The following is a 16,968-nucleotide window of genomic DNA, read 5'->3' as shown; positions in this document are numbered from 1 at the left end:
CAGGAAGAAATAGACAGCAAAACTATACTAGTGGGGGACCTCAACCTCCCCCACTCTGAAATAGATAAATCTAACCACAAAATAAACAAGAAACAAGTTAAGGAGGTGAATAGAATATTAGAAAAGTTAAATATGATAGACCTCTGGAGAAAATTGAATGGGAATAGAAAGGAATATACTTTTTTTTCTCAGTGGTAGATGGCACATACACAAAAATTGACCATGTACTAGGGCATAAAAACCTCACAATTCAATGCAGAAAGGCAGAAATATTAAATGCATCCTTTTCAGATCATGATGCAATAAAAATTATATGTAATAACAGCCATGGAAAGATAGGCTAAAAATTGGAAACTAAATTATCTAATCCTAAAGAATGAATGGGTCAAACAACAAATCATAGAAACAATCAATAACTTCATTCAAGAGAATGACAATAATAAGACAACACACCAAAACTTATGGGATGCAGCGAAAGCAATTCTTTGGGGAAGTTTTATATCTCTAAATGCTTACATGAATAAAATAGAGAAAGAGAAGATCAATGAAATGGGTATACAAGTAAAAAACCTAGAAAAAGAACAAATTAAAAATCCTCAATTAAATACCAAATTAGAAATACTGAAAACCAAAGAAGACATTGATAAAATTGAAATTAAGAAAACTGTTGAACTAATAAATAAAACTAAGAGCTGGTGTAATGAAAAAACCAATAAAATAGATAAACCTTTGGTTAATTTAATTAAAAAAAAAGAAAGAAGAAAACCAAATTACCAGTATCAAAAATGAAAAGAGTGAATCCACCTTCAAGGAAGAGGAAATTAAAACAGTAATTAGGAACTATTTTGCCCAACTGTATGTCAATAAATTTGACAATCTTAGTGAAATGGATGAATATTTACAAAAATATAAATTGCCCAGATTAACAGAAGAGGAAGTAAAATACTTAAATTAAATAACACCATCTCAGAAAAAGAAATTGAAGAAGGAATATACATTTTGTTAGGACAACACAATACTCCTAAATAAATATAAGATAATTTGGGGGAGGGGAGTAAGGAAAGGGAATAAACATTTATGTAGCATCTATTATGTGCCAGGCTCTGTGCTAAGTGAGTTTACAAATATTTTCTCTTTCTTATTTGATCCTTACAACAACCCTGTGAGGTAGATGCTATTAATCTCCATTTTACAATTGAAGAAACTGAAGTAAACAGAAATGACTTTGCTGGGGTCATCCAGCTAGTAAGTAAATGTCTGAGGCTGGATTTGAACTGAGGTCTTCCTTCCTCCAGGCCTAGTACTTTGTCCACTGCTCCACTGACAACTAGTTGGAAGGAGTGGAGGAAGATGATTTAGGAGAGGTTGCTTGTGGAAGGCAGTACCCTATCTACGATTTGAAGGAAGTTAGGGGTGACTTAAGGGGTAGAAGGGAGAAGGAAGCATTAGTCTATTTTTTTTTATTCAGTAGGAAGTATGAAGGCACTGAAGGCTTTTGAGCAATGGATTAATAGAAGTAGACATATACATATACATTTATATGTATACACACATGCATAGACATACACACATATACACCCCTCATGACCCTGTTCCTGGCTCCCAAATTTCTGAACGGTGCTGACTCATCCTAGAAACTTCTCTCAGATCCTGAGGCCTCCTTGGTCGGAAACATCCACCACTCCTGATGTCTTTTCAACCTGGAGTATCCCTTTGTAAGATCTGTTTCCTCCTGGAGCTTTCATTTTATGAATATTGACCTTATGAAAGGGTCCCCATCCCTGCTTTAGGCTAATAGGCTTTATGAAGCTTTATGCATCTTTTTAAAAGTGGGAGAAAGTCACCAAAATTAACTCCCTCCTACCTCAGGCATAATTCATAAGTTAATACAATAACTAATTATGAAGACAAATACTATAAAATATCAATGAAAACTAAAACATGACAGAAAAAGCAGACTTATTTGAACACTTTATGATTTCATTCTTTTTTCATATCAGTTGTCTCCTGTATCCATGAGAAATGACAGTACTTTGGTATCTGGACAGAGGAGAATATAAAGGCATATCAGCTATTTTTATGTGGGGGGAGCTTTTCTTTAAAACAATGTTTCGATCTTCCCCATGGCAAAGTCTTTCAGAGTGATCCAGAAACAGGCTTTCTTCTAAAGGACCAGAGTAGATCCCATTCAGCTGTGCATGCTGAGGAAAGAAACAACAGGTTTTGTATATTATAAAGTGACCACTTGCTTTATATATCAAAGGTTTCTAGGAATATAGATGTAGAACTAAAAGGGACCTCAGAGGTCATCTAATAGAACCTATACCAAAGTATTAATGCCCTTTACAACATCTCCAACTGACTGAATTTCTACATACCATTCCACTTCTGGACAAATATAATTATGAGGATGTTTTCCTTTATATTAGGAAGAAATCTACCTTCCATCTATTAATGCTAGTTTTGAGCTCTAAACCCAAGCATAACAAGTCTAATCTTTCTTCCATATAATGGTTTTCCAAGTACTTGAAAATAACAATCTTCCCCCTAAATCTTCTCTCCTTCAGGCTAAATAAATAATTTTTTTTCCATTCTGATTCCTAGAATCACAGCTAGCTTTTTGATGCCTGGTACAAGCTTCACAAAAAGTGACACAAAAACATCTTAAGTCAACTTTTTAAGACAATTGTAGTAAAAAGAGGTTTGGAAAAATCCCAGGACATGGGGGAATATGTCTCTTGGGAGAGGGATAAAGACCGTAAAACAACTAGTGAAGCCACCATGGGGCTGGTTGGAGGGCAGAGCAAGGTAAGGCTGGGCTGGACCAGGGAGAAGCTATCCTGGGGCATACCCTCCCTTGGGAAGATAAGCAGACTCAGTAGAGGTAGAGGGCTGGTGCCACTATCACTCCTGCTTCCCCTCCAACCTTTATAGCAAGGTTTCTTGCTCCAGCTGTCCCTGTCCTCACCTCACCTCCTGTCACCATCTCCTACCACTCTGCAAAGGTGGATAGGGAAGGGGCAAACAAAGTAAGTCAGGCATTGTTGAATAAATAAATATTTACTATTATACTATGCATAAAACGCTCATGCATTGTTATTCTGAATCAAAGAATATGATTAGTTATCAGTTTGATTCCTTGCTAAATCTATAACTCTTCCCTGATTTAGCAAAACATAGTCTTAGCAAAAAATAATTTCCTAGTAAGTTTGATATATTTAAAATTAATTATCCAAGCACAGAAAAAATATTCTCTTCAAAGCATAAAACTTACCTGGGTGGTCTAATGATTAAAAAACATCTTATGTTACTTTTGTTTATTTAGATTAATTGACAAACATTTATTAAGTATCTATTATGTGCCAGTTACCAGGACAGATGCTGGGAATACAAAGACAAAAATAAAACAGTCCCTGCCCTCAAGGTATTCTATCTAGGGAGAAGTTTGTCTTGATTATGTTCTTCTCACTTTGTTTCCCCTCCCCACAACAAGTGTTGCTTGACCTCTATATCAAAATCTGAACTTTTTTTTTTAATCAGAAAAATTCAGGTCAGTTTATATTCTGGGTAAATTTATATGTGCAATATAACAATTTATTTTCTATATACAGAAAGGGACAGGAATCTTTGCTTCTGGGTCCTCCTTTACATTTTTTAAAATAAAATTTTTATTTCTTTAATCAATGAAAATCCAACTTTTCTCCCTCCCACCCTTCCCTTATTTAGGAAGAAAAATAAAATCCCTGTAGCAAATAAAAGTCAGGGAAAACAAATTACATGTTCTTTTTCTTTTTTAAAAAAATCACCCTTTGACTGAAAAATGAAATAATAAAAAAAATTTGCAAAATTTTTCAACAGGCTGAACTGTCTGTCTTTACCTGAAAATACATTATAACATTTACTGTGGTACTCTAACAGTATGTGCAATATAAGCTTAAAAATATAGGTGCTATATTGTACTGTTCAACGTAACGAATCTTGCTTCTGTTTCTAAGAACCTGTCTTAAGGTGCTGCATAGCATTTGCCTTACGTGGGCTTGATTTCTCAATGTGGGGACAAAAGGTAGAAACAACTGCTCTGGTCCCACCTTTGTTTATACTTGTCCACTGAATATATCAATGGCTTCTCAAACACTATATGTTCAAAACAACCAAAGGATCAAAGATCTAGAGCTGTAAAAGATTTCAGAGGGTATCTAGTTCATCCCTTTCATTGTACAGATTTAGAGTAAATTGGAACCCAAGGAGGTTAAGTGATCTGTCCAAGGTCACGTCCAAGGTAGCAATTATCAGAAACGGAATCTGAACCAAGGTATCGTAACCCCAGAACCAATGCTTTTTCTTGTCTTACTAAATATTGCTTCTCAGAACTCATCTTTTCCCCAAAACCCATCCATTTTTCTAACTTCCCTATATTTTTCAAGGGTACCACAATCTATATAGCCACCTGGATTCACAAACTTGGTGTCATTTTCGGTTCTTAACTCTCTTTCTCAGGCCACATTTCCAATCAGTTGCTAAATCTTGTTGATTGTCCTTCTACAACATATCTGTTGCCTTCCCTCCATTCACATGGCCACCACCCTAATGTTAAGGCCCTTACTATCCATCACCTGAACTATAACAGTAGCCTCCAAATAGTCTTCCCCATCTCTGATCTCTATCTTCTAATTTGTGATCCAAACAACTACTAAAATGATATTCTTAAACACAGGTCTAACTTTATTACTCCCCTGCTCTAGAAGTTTCAAAGACTTCCTATTGTCTCTAAGATAAAATACAAACTACTTTGTTTCCAACCTATCTTTTCTAGAATGATTTTAAGATTAGAACTGGAAAGAATTGTAGAGATCTGAAGCTCAGAGAGGTTCTTGCCCAAAGCCACACAGGTAGTATGGTTGAAGAGCCATGTTTTGAATCCAAGATTTTGAATTCTTTCAACTTTATTTCTCTGTCCTATGATTTTGCATAGCTCTTTTGATGATGATTTTACATAGTTCCATTTACAAGGTCTACATTCCAGGCAACCTGGCCTACTTGCTGTTCCTTGTACATGACGTTTCACCTTTTACCTCTGTGTCTTCACACGCTCTCTCTGTAGTCCGCAGCTAGAACAGACTATCTTCTGACTTCCACCCCCTGAAACTTGTGGCTCCCTTCACGGCTCAGCTTAAATGCCGCCAGAAGTAGGGTTCAAATCCCATCTCTGATGTTGAGCAGCTAGGTGATCTTGGGTACATCTCCTAACCTCCCTGGGCCTCAGCTTCCTTAAATATAAAGATTAGGGAATTGGATTAGATGCCTTCCAAGGACCCTTTTCAGTTTAGATCTATGGTCCTGAGATCCATTCTATACACGGCCTTTTCTTATCCTCCCCTAGTTGTTAGTGGTCCCTCTTCCTGTCCAGGGCCCCAAATTACTTTTTTGTTTAATTTTGTATTTACTTAAGTTCCACAGGGGCAATAACTCTTTTATTTTTGTCTTTGTGCTCCCAGTGCCTAGGAAAGTACCTGGCACATAATAGGTACTTAATAAATGCTGTTGAATTGAATTAAATTATTGTCCCCCTTCCATCTACTTACACAACTTAAAATTTTAAATAGTTACTGATAAATGAGAATGCATCTTAGATCATTCATTGTAAGAGTTCGAGTATTGAAATATGTATATATAATTCTATCTATAAATAGCCTTTGAATATATAAAACTAAATGTATAACAATGATGTAACTATAACTATATAATTAAATATATGTATATGTATGGTATAATATATATATACACACATATACACACACACACACACACACGTATATGCACACACATGTACATAAAATTTGTGGATAAAATTTCTGGCCCTGATACCTTTAGATTCACTTTCCTGAATTTCATGTCTTGTTTCCAGCTCATCGTGTAATGCCTGGGAATTAGTCCTTGTTTTAAAGAAAATCTTGGCAAGTGTATCTGGTTGGGCCTGGAGAAGAGAGATTGAGAAGAAAGGACATGTAGAGAACTGAATACACTGAAATCTAACATCAGCTCTAAGGTTCAGTGAAACTGGTGGCAAGTTCCTGAACTTTGTCTTGCCTGGTGCTGTAGAATCTCAGGTGGGGGTTAGGGGAAAGACAAATAAAGGAAAATGAGGAGCCTCTTCTAGATGCTACTTTGAAAAAAAAAGAAAAAAGACCTAATTCTTGTGTACTGTAAGTAGACGCAATGAAACAGTTACTTGCCCCACTCCACCACAAGTAGGTAAGGCTGGGCTACTCTAGCTGAATATTATCATTCCCCCTTGAAGGCTGCCCTCGATGTGTCAACTTTACACATTAAACCAATGTCTCTTGGTGTAAAATCATAGGGGAGGAGCAGTGAAAGAAGGAAGAGAATTTTGTCATTTTCCCTGGGTCCTAGATTCTACTCCACACGCTTTATTCCCTAAAGATAGTTTAAAGAACTTTAATTTAATTACCTAAAGGTAATTCCTCCTCCTTTCCAAAGGAAGAAATAACTTGTTACAAAAAAAAAAGCCTTAGGCCATTTTCTGTATAATCCATAAAGCTTGGGATAATCAGTTCTTGGTATTCTTTGAATATTTTCTGATACTACTTCAGAAGTTAGAACAAATGCCTTCTGTATAAGATGCCCAAAGAGACCAATTAAATTGTTCCCTAATTTCTGTCTTCAATCTTCTCTCTATCCTGTCCAGGGACAATGTAATTCTAGCAGTTCCCTTGTTTTCTCACCATTTCTCCAGTTCATCCTTTTTAGCACCAGGAGTACAAGATGTATCAGCTTCTTTTGCTTCTCCTGCTGAAGCTGTGGCCATCACTAGATGTCCTCCAGAGCAGAGCTCCAACACTGACTGATCCAAAAGATCTTTGCTCACTGATACATTCTTCCTGTGATGACACTGAAGCCCCTGATGGAATGGGATTTCTGTTTCCATAGCAATCCTTGTCAATAGCCACAGAATTGGGGAGTTCCAAGTTCTAAGACATCTTCCCTAGAGCAAGGATGGAATGAGATTTTATAGTCTAGGATGAAAGAAATAAGACATTTACATGAATTACTCTAATAAAAGTTCTAATATGATAAATGCATAGTGACCCAAGAGTTTTATGAAAAGATATGAAGAAGGAAGCTACCACTTCTAGCTGGAGAAATCAAGGCATGACTTTGTAGATTTAAACAAATCGAGATATGGGAATAATATACTAGAGAATAAAAGTCCAACTTAGAGGAAGGAACATATATAGTCCTACTGTTGGCCAGGTACTATGCTATGTGTTTTTATAAATATTATCTCACTGGATCCTCACAACAACCCTGGGAAATAGGTGCTATTATTATCCCTATTTTACATTTGAGGAAGAGGTTAGGTGACTTGCCCAAGGCCACACAGCTAGTAAGTGTTTGAGGCTGGATTCAATCTCAGGTCTTCCTAATTCTACTGTTCCACCAGCTGCCTCTGGTGTAAATTCTAATTTAATGTGAAATAAAGCTGAAAATGTTGGTTGGCTGGAACCAGATAGCCTTAAATGCCAGGATGAGGAGTTTGAATTTTATCTTATAGGCAATTGGGGAGGGGGTGTCACTGAACATTTTATTCTTTAAGAAGATTTCTCTGGTAGCAGGGGATTGGAGAAGGGAGAGTTAGAGGCAAGAAGGGCAATTAAGAGGTTATTTAAATGGTCCAGGTTAGAGGCAATAAAAACTTAAACTAGTTTGGTAGCTGTGGAAATGAAAAAAAAAAGAGAGAGAGAGACAGATGCTAGAGATAATTCAAGTTTTTGAACCAACAGGAATTGGCAACTGGCTGGATATGGGAGACAAGAGAAGGTAATGGTCAAAGGTGATTCTAAAATTCCTAACCAAGGTAACTGGAACAGTGGTGCCACCTTCAAAAGAAATAGATAAGTTAGGAAGAGTAGTGAATTTTGGTAGAGTACTCTGGATCTCAGTTTTCCCCTCTATAAAATGAAAAGGATTGGAGTAGACAATCTCTAAGATGTCTTCCAGCTCCAAAATCCTATGATGACTGTATGCCAAATAGATTTTTTTTTAAAAAGGGAAAAAGACTTATGTGTAAAAAATATTTATAATAGCTCTTTTTGTTGTGGCAAAGAATTGGAAATTTAGGGGATGCTCATCAACTGGGGAATGGCTGAACACGTTGGGGTATGTGATTGTGATGGAATATTACTGTGCTATAAGAAATTTTGAGCAGGATGGTTTCAGAAAAATCTGGGAAGACTTATGTGAACTGATGCAAAGACAAGTGAATAGAACTAGGAGAACATTTTACCCAGTAACAGCAATATTGTAAGGATGATCAATTGTGAATGACTTAGTTTTTCTCAGTAATACAATGATCTAAGTAATCTCAGTAATACAATGATCTAAGTAATCTCGGTAATACAATGAAGGACTTATGATGAAAATGCTATCCATCTCCAAAGAAAGAACTGATGGAATCTAATGAATGAAGATCAAAACAGACTCTTTTACTTTCTTCATTTTTTTGGTCTGTTTTTCTTTTGTAATATGGCTAATATGGAAATATGTTTTGCATTATTTCACATATATAATCTATATCAATTGCTTGCCTTCTCAAGGAGGAAGGAAGAATGGGTAGGAATGAAAGAATTTGGAACTCAAAATTTTAAAAAACAAATGTTAAAATTTTTTTTTACATATAATTGAGAAATATTTAATGAAATAAATAAAAGTATATTGGGGGAAAATGCTATGATGAGTTCAATTCGAAATACACTGAGTTTGGGGCAGCTAGGTGGCACAGTGGATAGAGCAATGGCCCTGAAGTCAGGAGAAGAAGTCACTTCTCTTTGCATCAAATCCAGCCTCAGACCAAACACTTGACACTTATCAGCTGTGTGACTCTGGGCAAGTCACTTAACCCCAATTGCCTAAAAAAAAAAATACACTGAGTTTAAGGACTGAGAAGCATTCACAAGGAGATACTCAGTAGGTAGTTGAAAACATGAGAGAAACTTAGAGGAAAGGTCAGTGTTAGACATAAAGATTTAGGAGAATAAGAACTGAAAAAGTTAACTGGGGGCAGCTAGGTGGTGCAGTGGACAGAGCTCCGGCTTTGGAGTCAAGAAGACTTGAGTTCAAATATGACCTCAGATACTTGACATTTATTAACTGTGTGACCCTGGGAAAGTCACTTAACCCCCGACTGCCTCACCAAAAAGCAAAAAAAAGAAAGTTAATTGAATATAGCAATAAAGAGATAGTAAGCTTGGAGAGAATAGTTCTGATTATGTTAGATACAGAAGCCAGATCATAGTAGGTTAAGACAGGTAGTGAGGCTACTAGGTCTGTATCCCAAAGAGACAGAAAAAAAAAGGAATGGAACCCATTTGTACAAAAATATTTATAGAGGCTCTTTTTAAGGTAGCTAAGAATTGAAAATTGAGGGGATGCCCATCAATTGGGGAATGTCTGAACAAGGTATGGTATATGATTGTAAAGGGATATTATTGTGCTATAAGAAATGACAAACAGGATGATTTCAGAAAACACTGGAAAGACTTAAACTGATACAAAGTGAAGCAAGCAGAATCAAGAGAACATTGTACACAGTAACAGCAATATTGTATGATGAAGAATTGTGAATGACTTAGCTATTCTGAGCAGTATAATGATCCAAGACAATCCCAAAGGACTCATGATGAAAAATGCTAACCACCTCCAGAAAAAAGAACAAATGTTGTCTGAATATAGAACAAAACTTCTTTCCTTTCTCTCTCTCCCCCTCCCTCCCTTCCTCTCTCTCTTTCTCTCTTTTTTTCTTGCACAAAATGATTAATATGGAAATGTTTTACACGATTGCCCATGCATGACCTATATCAAATTGCTTACTATCTCAGAATTTGGTACTCAAAACTTTAAAAAAAATAAATATTAAAAATTGTTTTTACCTGTAATTGAGGAAAATATTATCATAAAAAAGATAGGTAATGAGGAAGTAGAAGTAGAAAATACAGGATCATAGATCATATTCTTTTCATAGTCTAGTGGAAGATATAGAACAATAGTCTAAGAGTATAATAGTAGGCTTAAGGGAAGATTGTTTTGTTTTTGTTTTTTAAGGCTCATGGAGACCTAAATAGGTTTATAGGCAAGGAAGAAGAAGTTAATTAAGAGGAGAAAAATGAAAATACATGTGGTCATGACAGCTAGAGCAAGGCACTAGAGAAAAGAGAGAAGAGAATCAAGACAAGATCAGTGCTTAGTAAGGAATAAGTCTATATCTCCTCTTGAAACTAGAGAAAAGGAGTGAATGACTGAAAACAAAAGTTTTTAGGTATAGAGGATGGGTTTTAAGTAAACTTAAATGACTATAGCATTAATCTCAGTAAAGGAGGTAAGATCACTTTTTAAAGAAACTGATAGCTTTTTTTCCTTTTGTTCCTAATCTATCAGATCTATCAGTGCCAATTTTTTTGAGGGGGGGTGGTGCTCTATAGAGGCAATGTTGTGCTCTAGAAGGAAAAATGGATCAGCCCTACCACTTACCAGGTGTGTGACTTTGGGCCAATCAAGCAGTTCCTGTTAGTTGCAGTTTCCTTGTCTAAAACACATTGATTCAATTTTAAAAGCATTTAAGTAACTACTACATACAACACATTATGCTAGGCACAGAGATATGAAGACAAAAGGAAAAACAGACCCTGCCCTCGTGGAACTTACATTCTACTTGCAGGGAGGGGAAGCTACAACACTCAGACAAAGAAATATGAGAAATCTGAGGAAAGAAAGAACACAAAACCCTTTAAGGAGCATCCAAGAGGCTTGCTGTAGGAAGCAGTATATAAAATGAATCTGGAACGAAGCTAAGGATTTTCAGAAGGGGGGACAACATTCTAAGCATGAGGTGGAAGTTAGCTGAGATTCAATATTAGCAAACAAGTGAACCGGTTTGGCTAGAATATAGAGTTCCTACATAAATAGAAATAATATGAAATAAGACATTATTTTTGTAAGGGTAAGCAGGCTCTCACCTGCTGTGAAGGGCTCTCTTGGCTCTGTGAAGGGCCAAGCTGAGATATTATTGATACTCTTACAATATATTTTAAAGAGATGTTATAAGTATAAAGTGAAATAAAATGAAATTAGAGATAAATGTAAAGTCTTGCATTTGAATAAAAAAATCTTTATAAGTGCAAGATAGGAGAAGGATAGATAGACAGCAGTTGTTTTGAAAAAGATCTAGGGGTTTTAATGAATTGCCTTGTCAATATGAGTCAGAAGTGTGATATGGCAGCCACAAAAGCAAATGCAATACTGGGTTGTATTCAGGACTGTATAATTTATGAGAATTAAAGGTACTATAGTACTCTGCCTTTGTCAGATTTAAGTAAATACAAGACACAGATGGGAAAATAATCTTGGAAAGGAAGGTTATCAAAATCGATATATAACCTGAATATTAAAGACCAACAAGTTGCAATCATAGGAAAGATAAAATTTAGCAACTAATTGGATATATGGAATAAATGAGATTGAGGACAAGAGGATGAGACTGAGGTTGTGAACCTGGATGACTGGGAGGATGGTGATACCTTCAACAGAGATAGAGAAGTTTGGAGGAAGAGTGGAGATTTTCAGGGAAAAGATAACCTCTGTTTTGGATATGTTGAGTTTGAGATGCCTATGGAATATCCAGTTTGAAATGATCAATAGGTAGTTGGAATTGTGGACTCACAGCCCAGGAGAAAGAAAAGACCTTAGATATGTAGACCTGGGAATCATCTCTATATAGAAGAGATAACTGAACCTACAGGAGCTTATAAGATCAAGTGCACATGCCACATTGGGGGTGAAACAACTGATCCTTACTTCACATATGAACTTTCATCTCAGTAATAATAATAATAGCAAATATTTATATAGCTCCTACTATGTGACAGGAATTATGTTAAGTGCTTTACAAACATTATTTCATTTGAACTCAGGTCCTCCTAACTTTAGGCCCAGGGCTCTATCCATTGTACCACAATTATGCCTCTGAAAAGGCAGTATAAAGTAAATTTGTCTAAAGTAAATGTAGCTTTCCTTCATAGAAAATAGGTTAGGTTTCAGAATGTTTGAGACCAGAAACTGGTTTCAGACAATATGATGACTGATTGTTGAACATTTTTAACTGTTTAATATTGGCATAGAGTAAAGGAGGAGCAGTATCTATTCTAAGAGGCTGGTGGAAGGCCAAATCCTGACAGCATCAAGTTCAGCATGGTGAAGGAATATGCCAGTGAACAATCAGAACATCAGTGTTTTAGCAGGAGTGAAGGTTGTTGGAGCAATTTGGGACAGTTTTAGTATAATCCTTTTAAAACTTAAAGTCACACAATCAAGTTCCTGCCTGAAAATAGGTATGCAGGGGAAACATTATATATGGGGGTGTGTATGTATATATGTATATATGTATATATGTATATATGTGTATGTATGTATATATACATGTATATTTTATATTTTTATATATATGTGTGTATATTTCACGGGGTTTAAAATATCTTAGATTTTATTTTCTGCATTTTATACATTTTATTAATGTATCTCTATCTCTATATCTATAATGTATCTATAATTTATACATTTTATTAATGTATCTCCATTAAAGTCCTCTCCTGATGTTTCACCATGACATGGATGTGACCCTAGGTTATTGAAGGCTATGCCAATATAGCACAAACCATGATAGGTCCTATCAAACCAAAAACATTTTAAGTACAGGGACTTACAAGGGACTATGCCTATCAATCTGCTGTCCAAGGACCAGCCTAGATAAGTGGGTGAGTATCTGATTACCAGAGGGATAGTCATAAGATAATTATTTGGGGGTTGGGGAGAGGACAATCATAGCAATTCATTAAGATTATCTTTTAAAACATTATGATTCTCTGGGGGAGGGGGACAGGGAGGAATTAAATCTTCTGAAATATTTAAGCATGAATTTATAGTACAACCCAAAGCTGTGGCTTCCAAATTTGGAAGAGTTCACAAATCCAAGGAAAAGGAACAACGTAAGGACAGTTGCATCTAGAGCTGATATAGACTTTTTAAGTGGATAGTGACTGAATAGTTATCATAAATACATATTACATAAACACATGGTATTTACATATAGCACATGACTCCCCTCACTCTGTGCTGTAATCTACCCCAGGTTCTAGAAACTGTGGTCAGAATCTCTCCAAAACCACAGGTCATAAGCCCCTATCAATGAGTTTTACCTTTTATTCGTCAGTCAAATGACATATCAACATCATAACAAGAACATTTTAATTAAGTGGCAATACATGTAGGTAAAGTAACCACAGAATATTTCCCACAGGAAAAACATAAAAATGGCTAGAAGAAATGAGGAAAAAAAAAAGAAATGAAGCAAGATGTTTTCTGTCCATTTACCTGGATGTGGGATCTTTGGAGAGCTTACTTTCTCCTTAATGCTAGATACCGTGGACAGGAGTTCTGAGACTGTAAGACTCATGTCTACCAAGGGAGTGATAAAGTAAATCAAAAATGAAGTACTGTTTTTAGAGTAGAAGGAAGGAAATTCTTTGTCATGGTGGACCTGCCAGACCACAGACAAGTAGCTCTGTACAAAATTCTTGATGAAATCCTGTTCAATGAGGAATTGGTTGTGGCCCTGGACACAATGCTTAATGACATCTTTATAGGCACCACCCTAAAGCTGATAGCATTCGCAGAGCTGATTTGTCTCCAGTAATAGCAGCTCATCACCTTCCTGGGACTGATGGGAATCAAACTGAAGAGGATTTACTTACTGATGCAATCCACTTTATTATCATTGCAATGTTAGGGTCCGCTCCCCACTTTCCAGACTTTTTCTACTATGCCCCTGTGTGGGTACCCCCTCTTTTCCCTTCCTTCAGGTTCCTTTTGTTTTTTCTTCCGCCATTAGAATATAAGTTTCTTGAGGAGAGAGCCTCTGCTTGTGTTTGTATTCCTAGTGCTCAGCACAATGCTTGGTATATAGTTAAATTCTTAATAAATGCTTATTGACTTGACTTGGTGTGTTGACTATTAAGATGGTGTATTGAACAGGAACAAAACAGCCAATTCCCACACACGTATTTTAGAAAAGATTAAAACAAAAGTGTCAGACTGAATAACAAATAATAAAGAGAGAAACCACAGTACTTTCATCTAGTCTATGTTGGCAAACCCAGAAGCCTACAAGCACTAAGGAGGAACTGGAATAAAGCAAATGTGTGTTGGAGGTCTTCCAGTTCTGAAAGCCTCAAAATCTTCAAGGCAAGGCAATCAAGCATGCCCCAGATTCAGGAATTGAAATATCAGTATGCTCTAGTGAGATCTCTGGGCAATTAAGCACCCTAAGAACTCTGGGTCCAAACATGAGAATAAGAGCCACAAAGTGACAAAGATCCTACCAGAAGGCAGAGTTTAGTCTGTGCACTGTATGGACTCTGTATGTTTACAGTAAGCTGACATGAGTCATTCTTGATGGCCTTGAAGAACACAGCATTCTGTACCCAGAGGAGACAAGATATGCTTGGGAGCTGATGGCATTTTGTGTTTGTCACACACTGTGGGAAGGGAGGGCCAGAGGCAGGATCTCCAATAATACAGATCAGGGGCCCAATCCTCTGATTCAAGCATTCATGAGCCATAGGAGCATAGCTCTGATGAAAAATATCAATTCAGGAAGCAAAGCTAGAAACTTGAATAATCAAAAGACACAAGCTAGAGGAAGAGATACTCCATAATAACCACTATTTGAACCTCAGGTAAAGGTGTGGCTTGGTCACAAGGTCTGTTAGATTTTCTGGAAGAATAAGGTAAAAACAAGTATATTATAAATGAAACAAGAGCTCTAGAAGAATAAACAGTTTACTAATGGAGGTGCAAAATCTTCAGGAGACCAAATAATGGCTTCCTGAAAATCAGAATGGACCAAAGAAGAAATCAATGATGCTATGAAACAAAACAAAAACAAAAAAAAGAAAATAAAATCAAAAGACTGAAAAATAGAAGAATATATTATCTATAAAAAAATTGATCTGGAAAAATGGTCAAGGAAATATAAACAAAGAAACATCCTTCCATCTGAAAATTGCAATAAAAAAATGGATACCATACTTCAAGAAATCATTAATGAAAGTTAATATATAAAATTAGGAGCTTGTTTGAAAAAAATAAACCATTAGCTAATTTGAATTTTAAGAAACTAAATCAGTATCAAAAATGAAAAAGGTTAATTAACAACCAATGAAGAAATAAAATGAATTATTAGAAACTGTTTTACCAAATTATTTGCCAAAAAAAGTGATAGCCTAGTGAAATGGATATTTACAAAAATATAGTTAGGTATCAATTAGTATAATGAATCCTGTGTAATGGCTGAATTATTATAATTTGCCCCATTTGAAATTATAATTATATATAAAATATAGTAACTGGTTCAAGATCAATGGAGACATACAATGAAAACTTTCAAAATGATTTTTATCTGTTTATTAATGCAATATGATAGTAAAGGATAAGAAAAATATTTCTGATTCATTTATTACAATGGTATGGAGTAAAGAGGGCAAAATTAAACAGTAAAAATATTAAATATTGTACCTAAAGGCAAGCCTACACTTGTGATGAAAATGTTATGATTATCATTTATTTTAGCAGTGTAGACTGAACTGTCATCTCCTTCTATAAATCTTCATGCATATGTTGTTGATAGGTACAAAGAGCTTTAACCACATGTTGAACTTGCACGCTCACATTTTTATACAATGTAGTTGGATGACCCAGGGCATTATCTAAAATCAGTATACTCCATCTCCTGCTCGGGCATTTTCACTGACTGTCCCTCACACATGGAATGTTCTACCTCTTTATGTCTTGTCTCCAATCCCTGTCTTCCTTCAAATCCCAGTTAAAATTCCCTCAGAAAGTGGAAGCCTTTCCTACTCCCTCTTAATTTTAGTGCCCCCCCCATAAATTATTTCTAATTTACACTGTATATAGCTTGTTTGTACATAGTCGTTTGCATGTTTTCTTTCCCGCTCAATTGTGTGCTCCCCAAAGGCAGCAACTATCTTTTGCCTTTCTTTGTCTCTCCAGCAATGTAGTACAGTGTCTGGCACTTAATAGGCAATTAACAAATGTTTACTGACTGACTGACTGACTTTCTTTTTCTTTTTAAATAGTATTTTTCCCCCAGTTACATGTAAAGGCAATTTTTTACATTCATTTAAAAAAAAATTTGAGTTCCAAATTTTCTCCCTCCCTCAGACAAGAAGCAATTTGATACAGGTTACATATATGCAATCATGTAAAACACATGTCCATATTTGGTTGAATGACTTGATACTATTGTCCTTGAAATATTTTTCAGCAACTGGACTAAAATAACTTGAAAACCAGTTTTTGAAAACAGTTTTAGTCATCAATAATTTTTTTGAAAATCAAAGAATTGCAAGTGATTGATAGTTGTATCCTCTCCTAGCTTGAGAATTTTGAGATTGACAAACAAGTTTTGGTTTTAATTTAAAAACTGCTTCTGTATTACCTCCCAATAAAATTGTTGTGCAATCTGTAGACACTTGACATCTAGATTGAGTGTTTTCCTTCTTAGATCTTTACATTCTAGAAGTCATCTTCTTCCAGAATGTCTGTTTCATTGACACTAAAAATGTTAGTCTCCACCTTGATTATTTTTTTCAAAACTTCAGGATATTGTGCTCATCTGTCCTGGCCACAGCTCCAGTAATTTTAACATTATGCAAGTAAACTCAATTTTTAAAGAAATCATACTTGCAGTAAAAATTTCATTATTTATTTCATTTCTACTTTATTTCACTGCCTTAAACTTAAAGCTTTTGTTTAATTGACTGTTTCACTAAGAGGAATATACCTTTGATTGTAATCTTCATTTCATACAGCTAAAATACA

At 35.6% G+C, this 16,968-nt stretch overlaps 1 protein-coding gene across 1 annotated transcript; it reads right to left on the bottom strand.

Annotated features, from left to right (window-relative positions):
* Positions 1–1,991: 1,991 nt before the first annotated feature.
* Positions 1,992–6,826, bottom strand: TEX43 (testis expressed 43). Its single transcript, XM_027869174.1, has 3 exons — positions 6,744–6,826; positions 5,866–5,974; positions 1,992–2,201 (listed from the first exon to the last, which is right to left on the bottom strand). Exons 1-3 carry the CDS (start codon positions 6,824–6,826, stop codon positions 1,992–1,994), a joined length of 402 nt encoding a protein of 133 aa, XP_027724975.1.
* Between the last annotated feature and the right edge of the window lie 10,142 nt (positions 6,827–16,968).

Source organism: Vombatus ursinus, unplaced genomic scaffold, assembly GCF_900497805.2.
Source record: "Vombatus ursinus unplaced genomic scaffold, bare-nosed wombat genome assembly UNPS02014792.1, whole genome shotgun sequence".
In the NCBI taxonomy this organism is placed as follows: domain Eukaryota; kingdom Metazoa; phylum Chordata; class Mammalia; order Diprotodontia; family Vombatidae; genus Vombatus; species Vombatus ursinus.
This window is presented reverse-complemented; position numbering and strand designations above follow the sequence as displayed.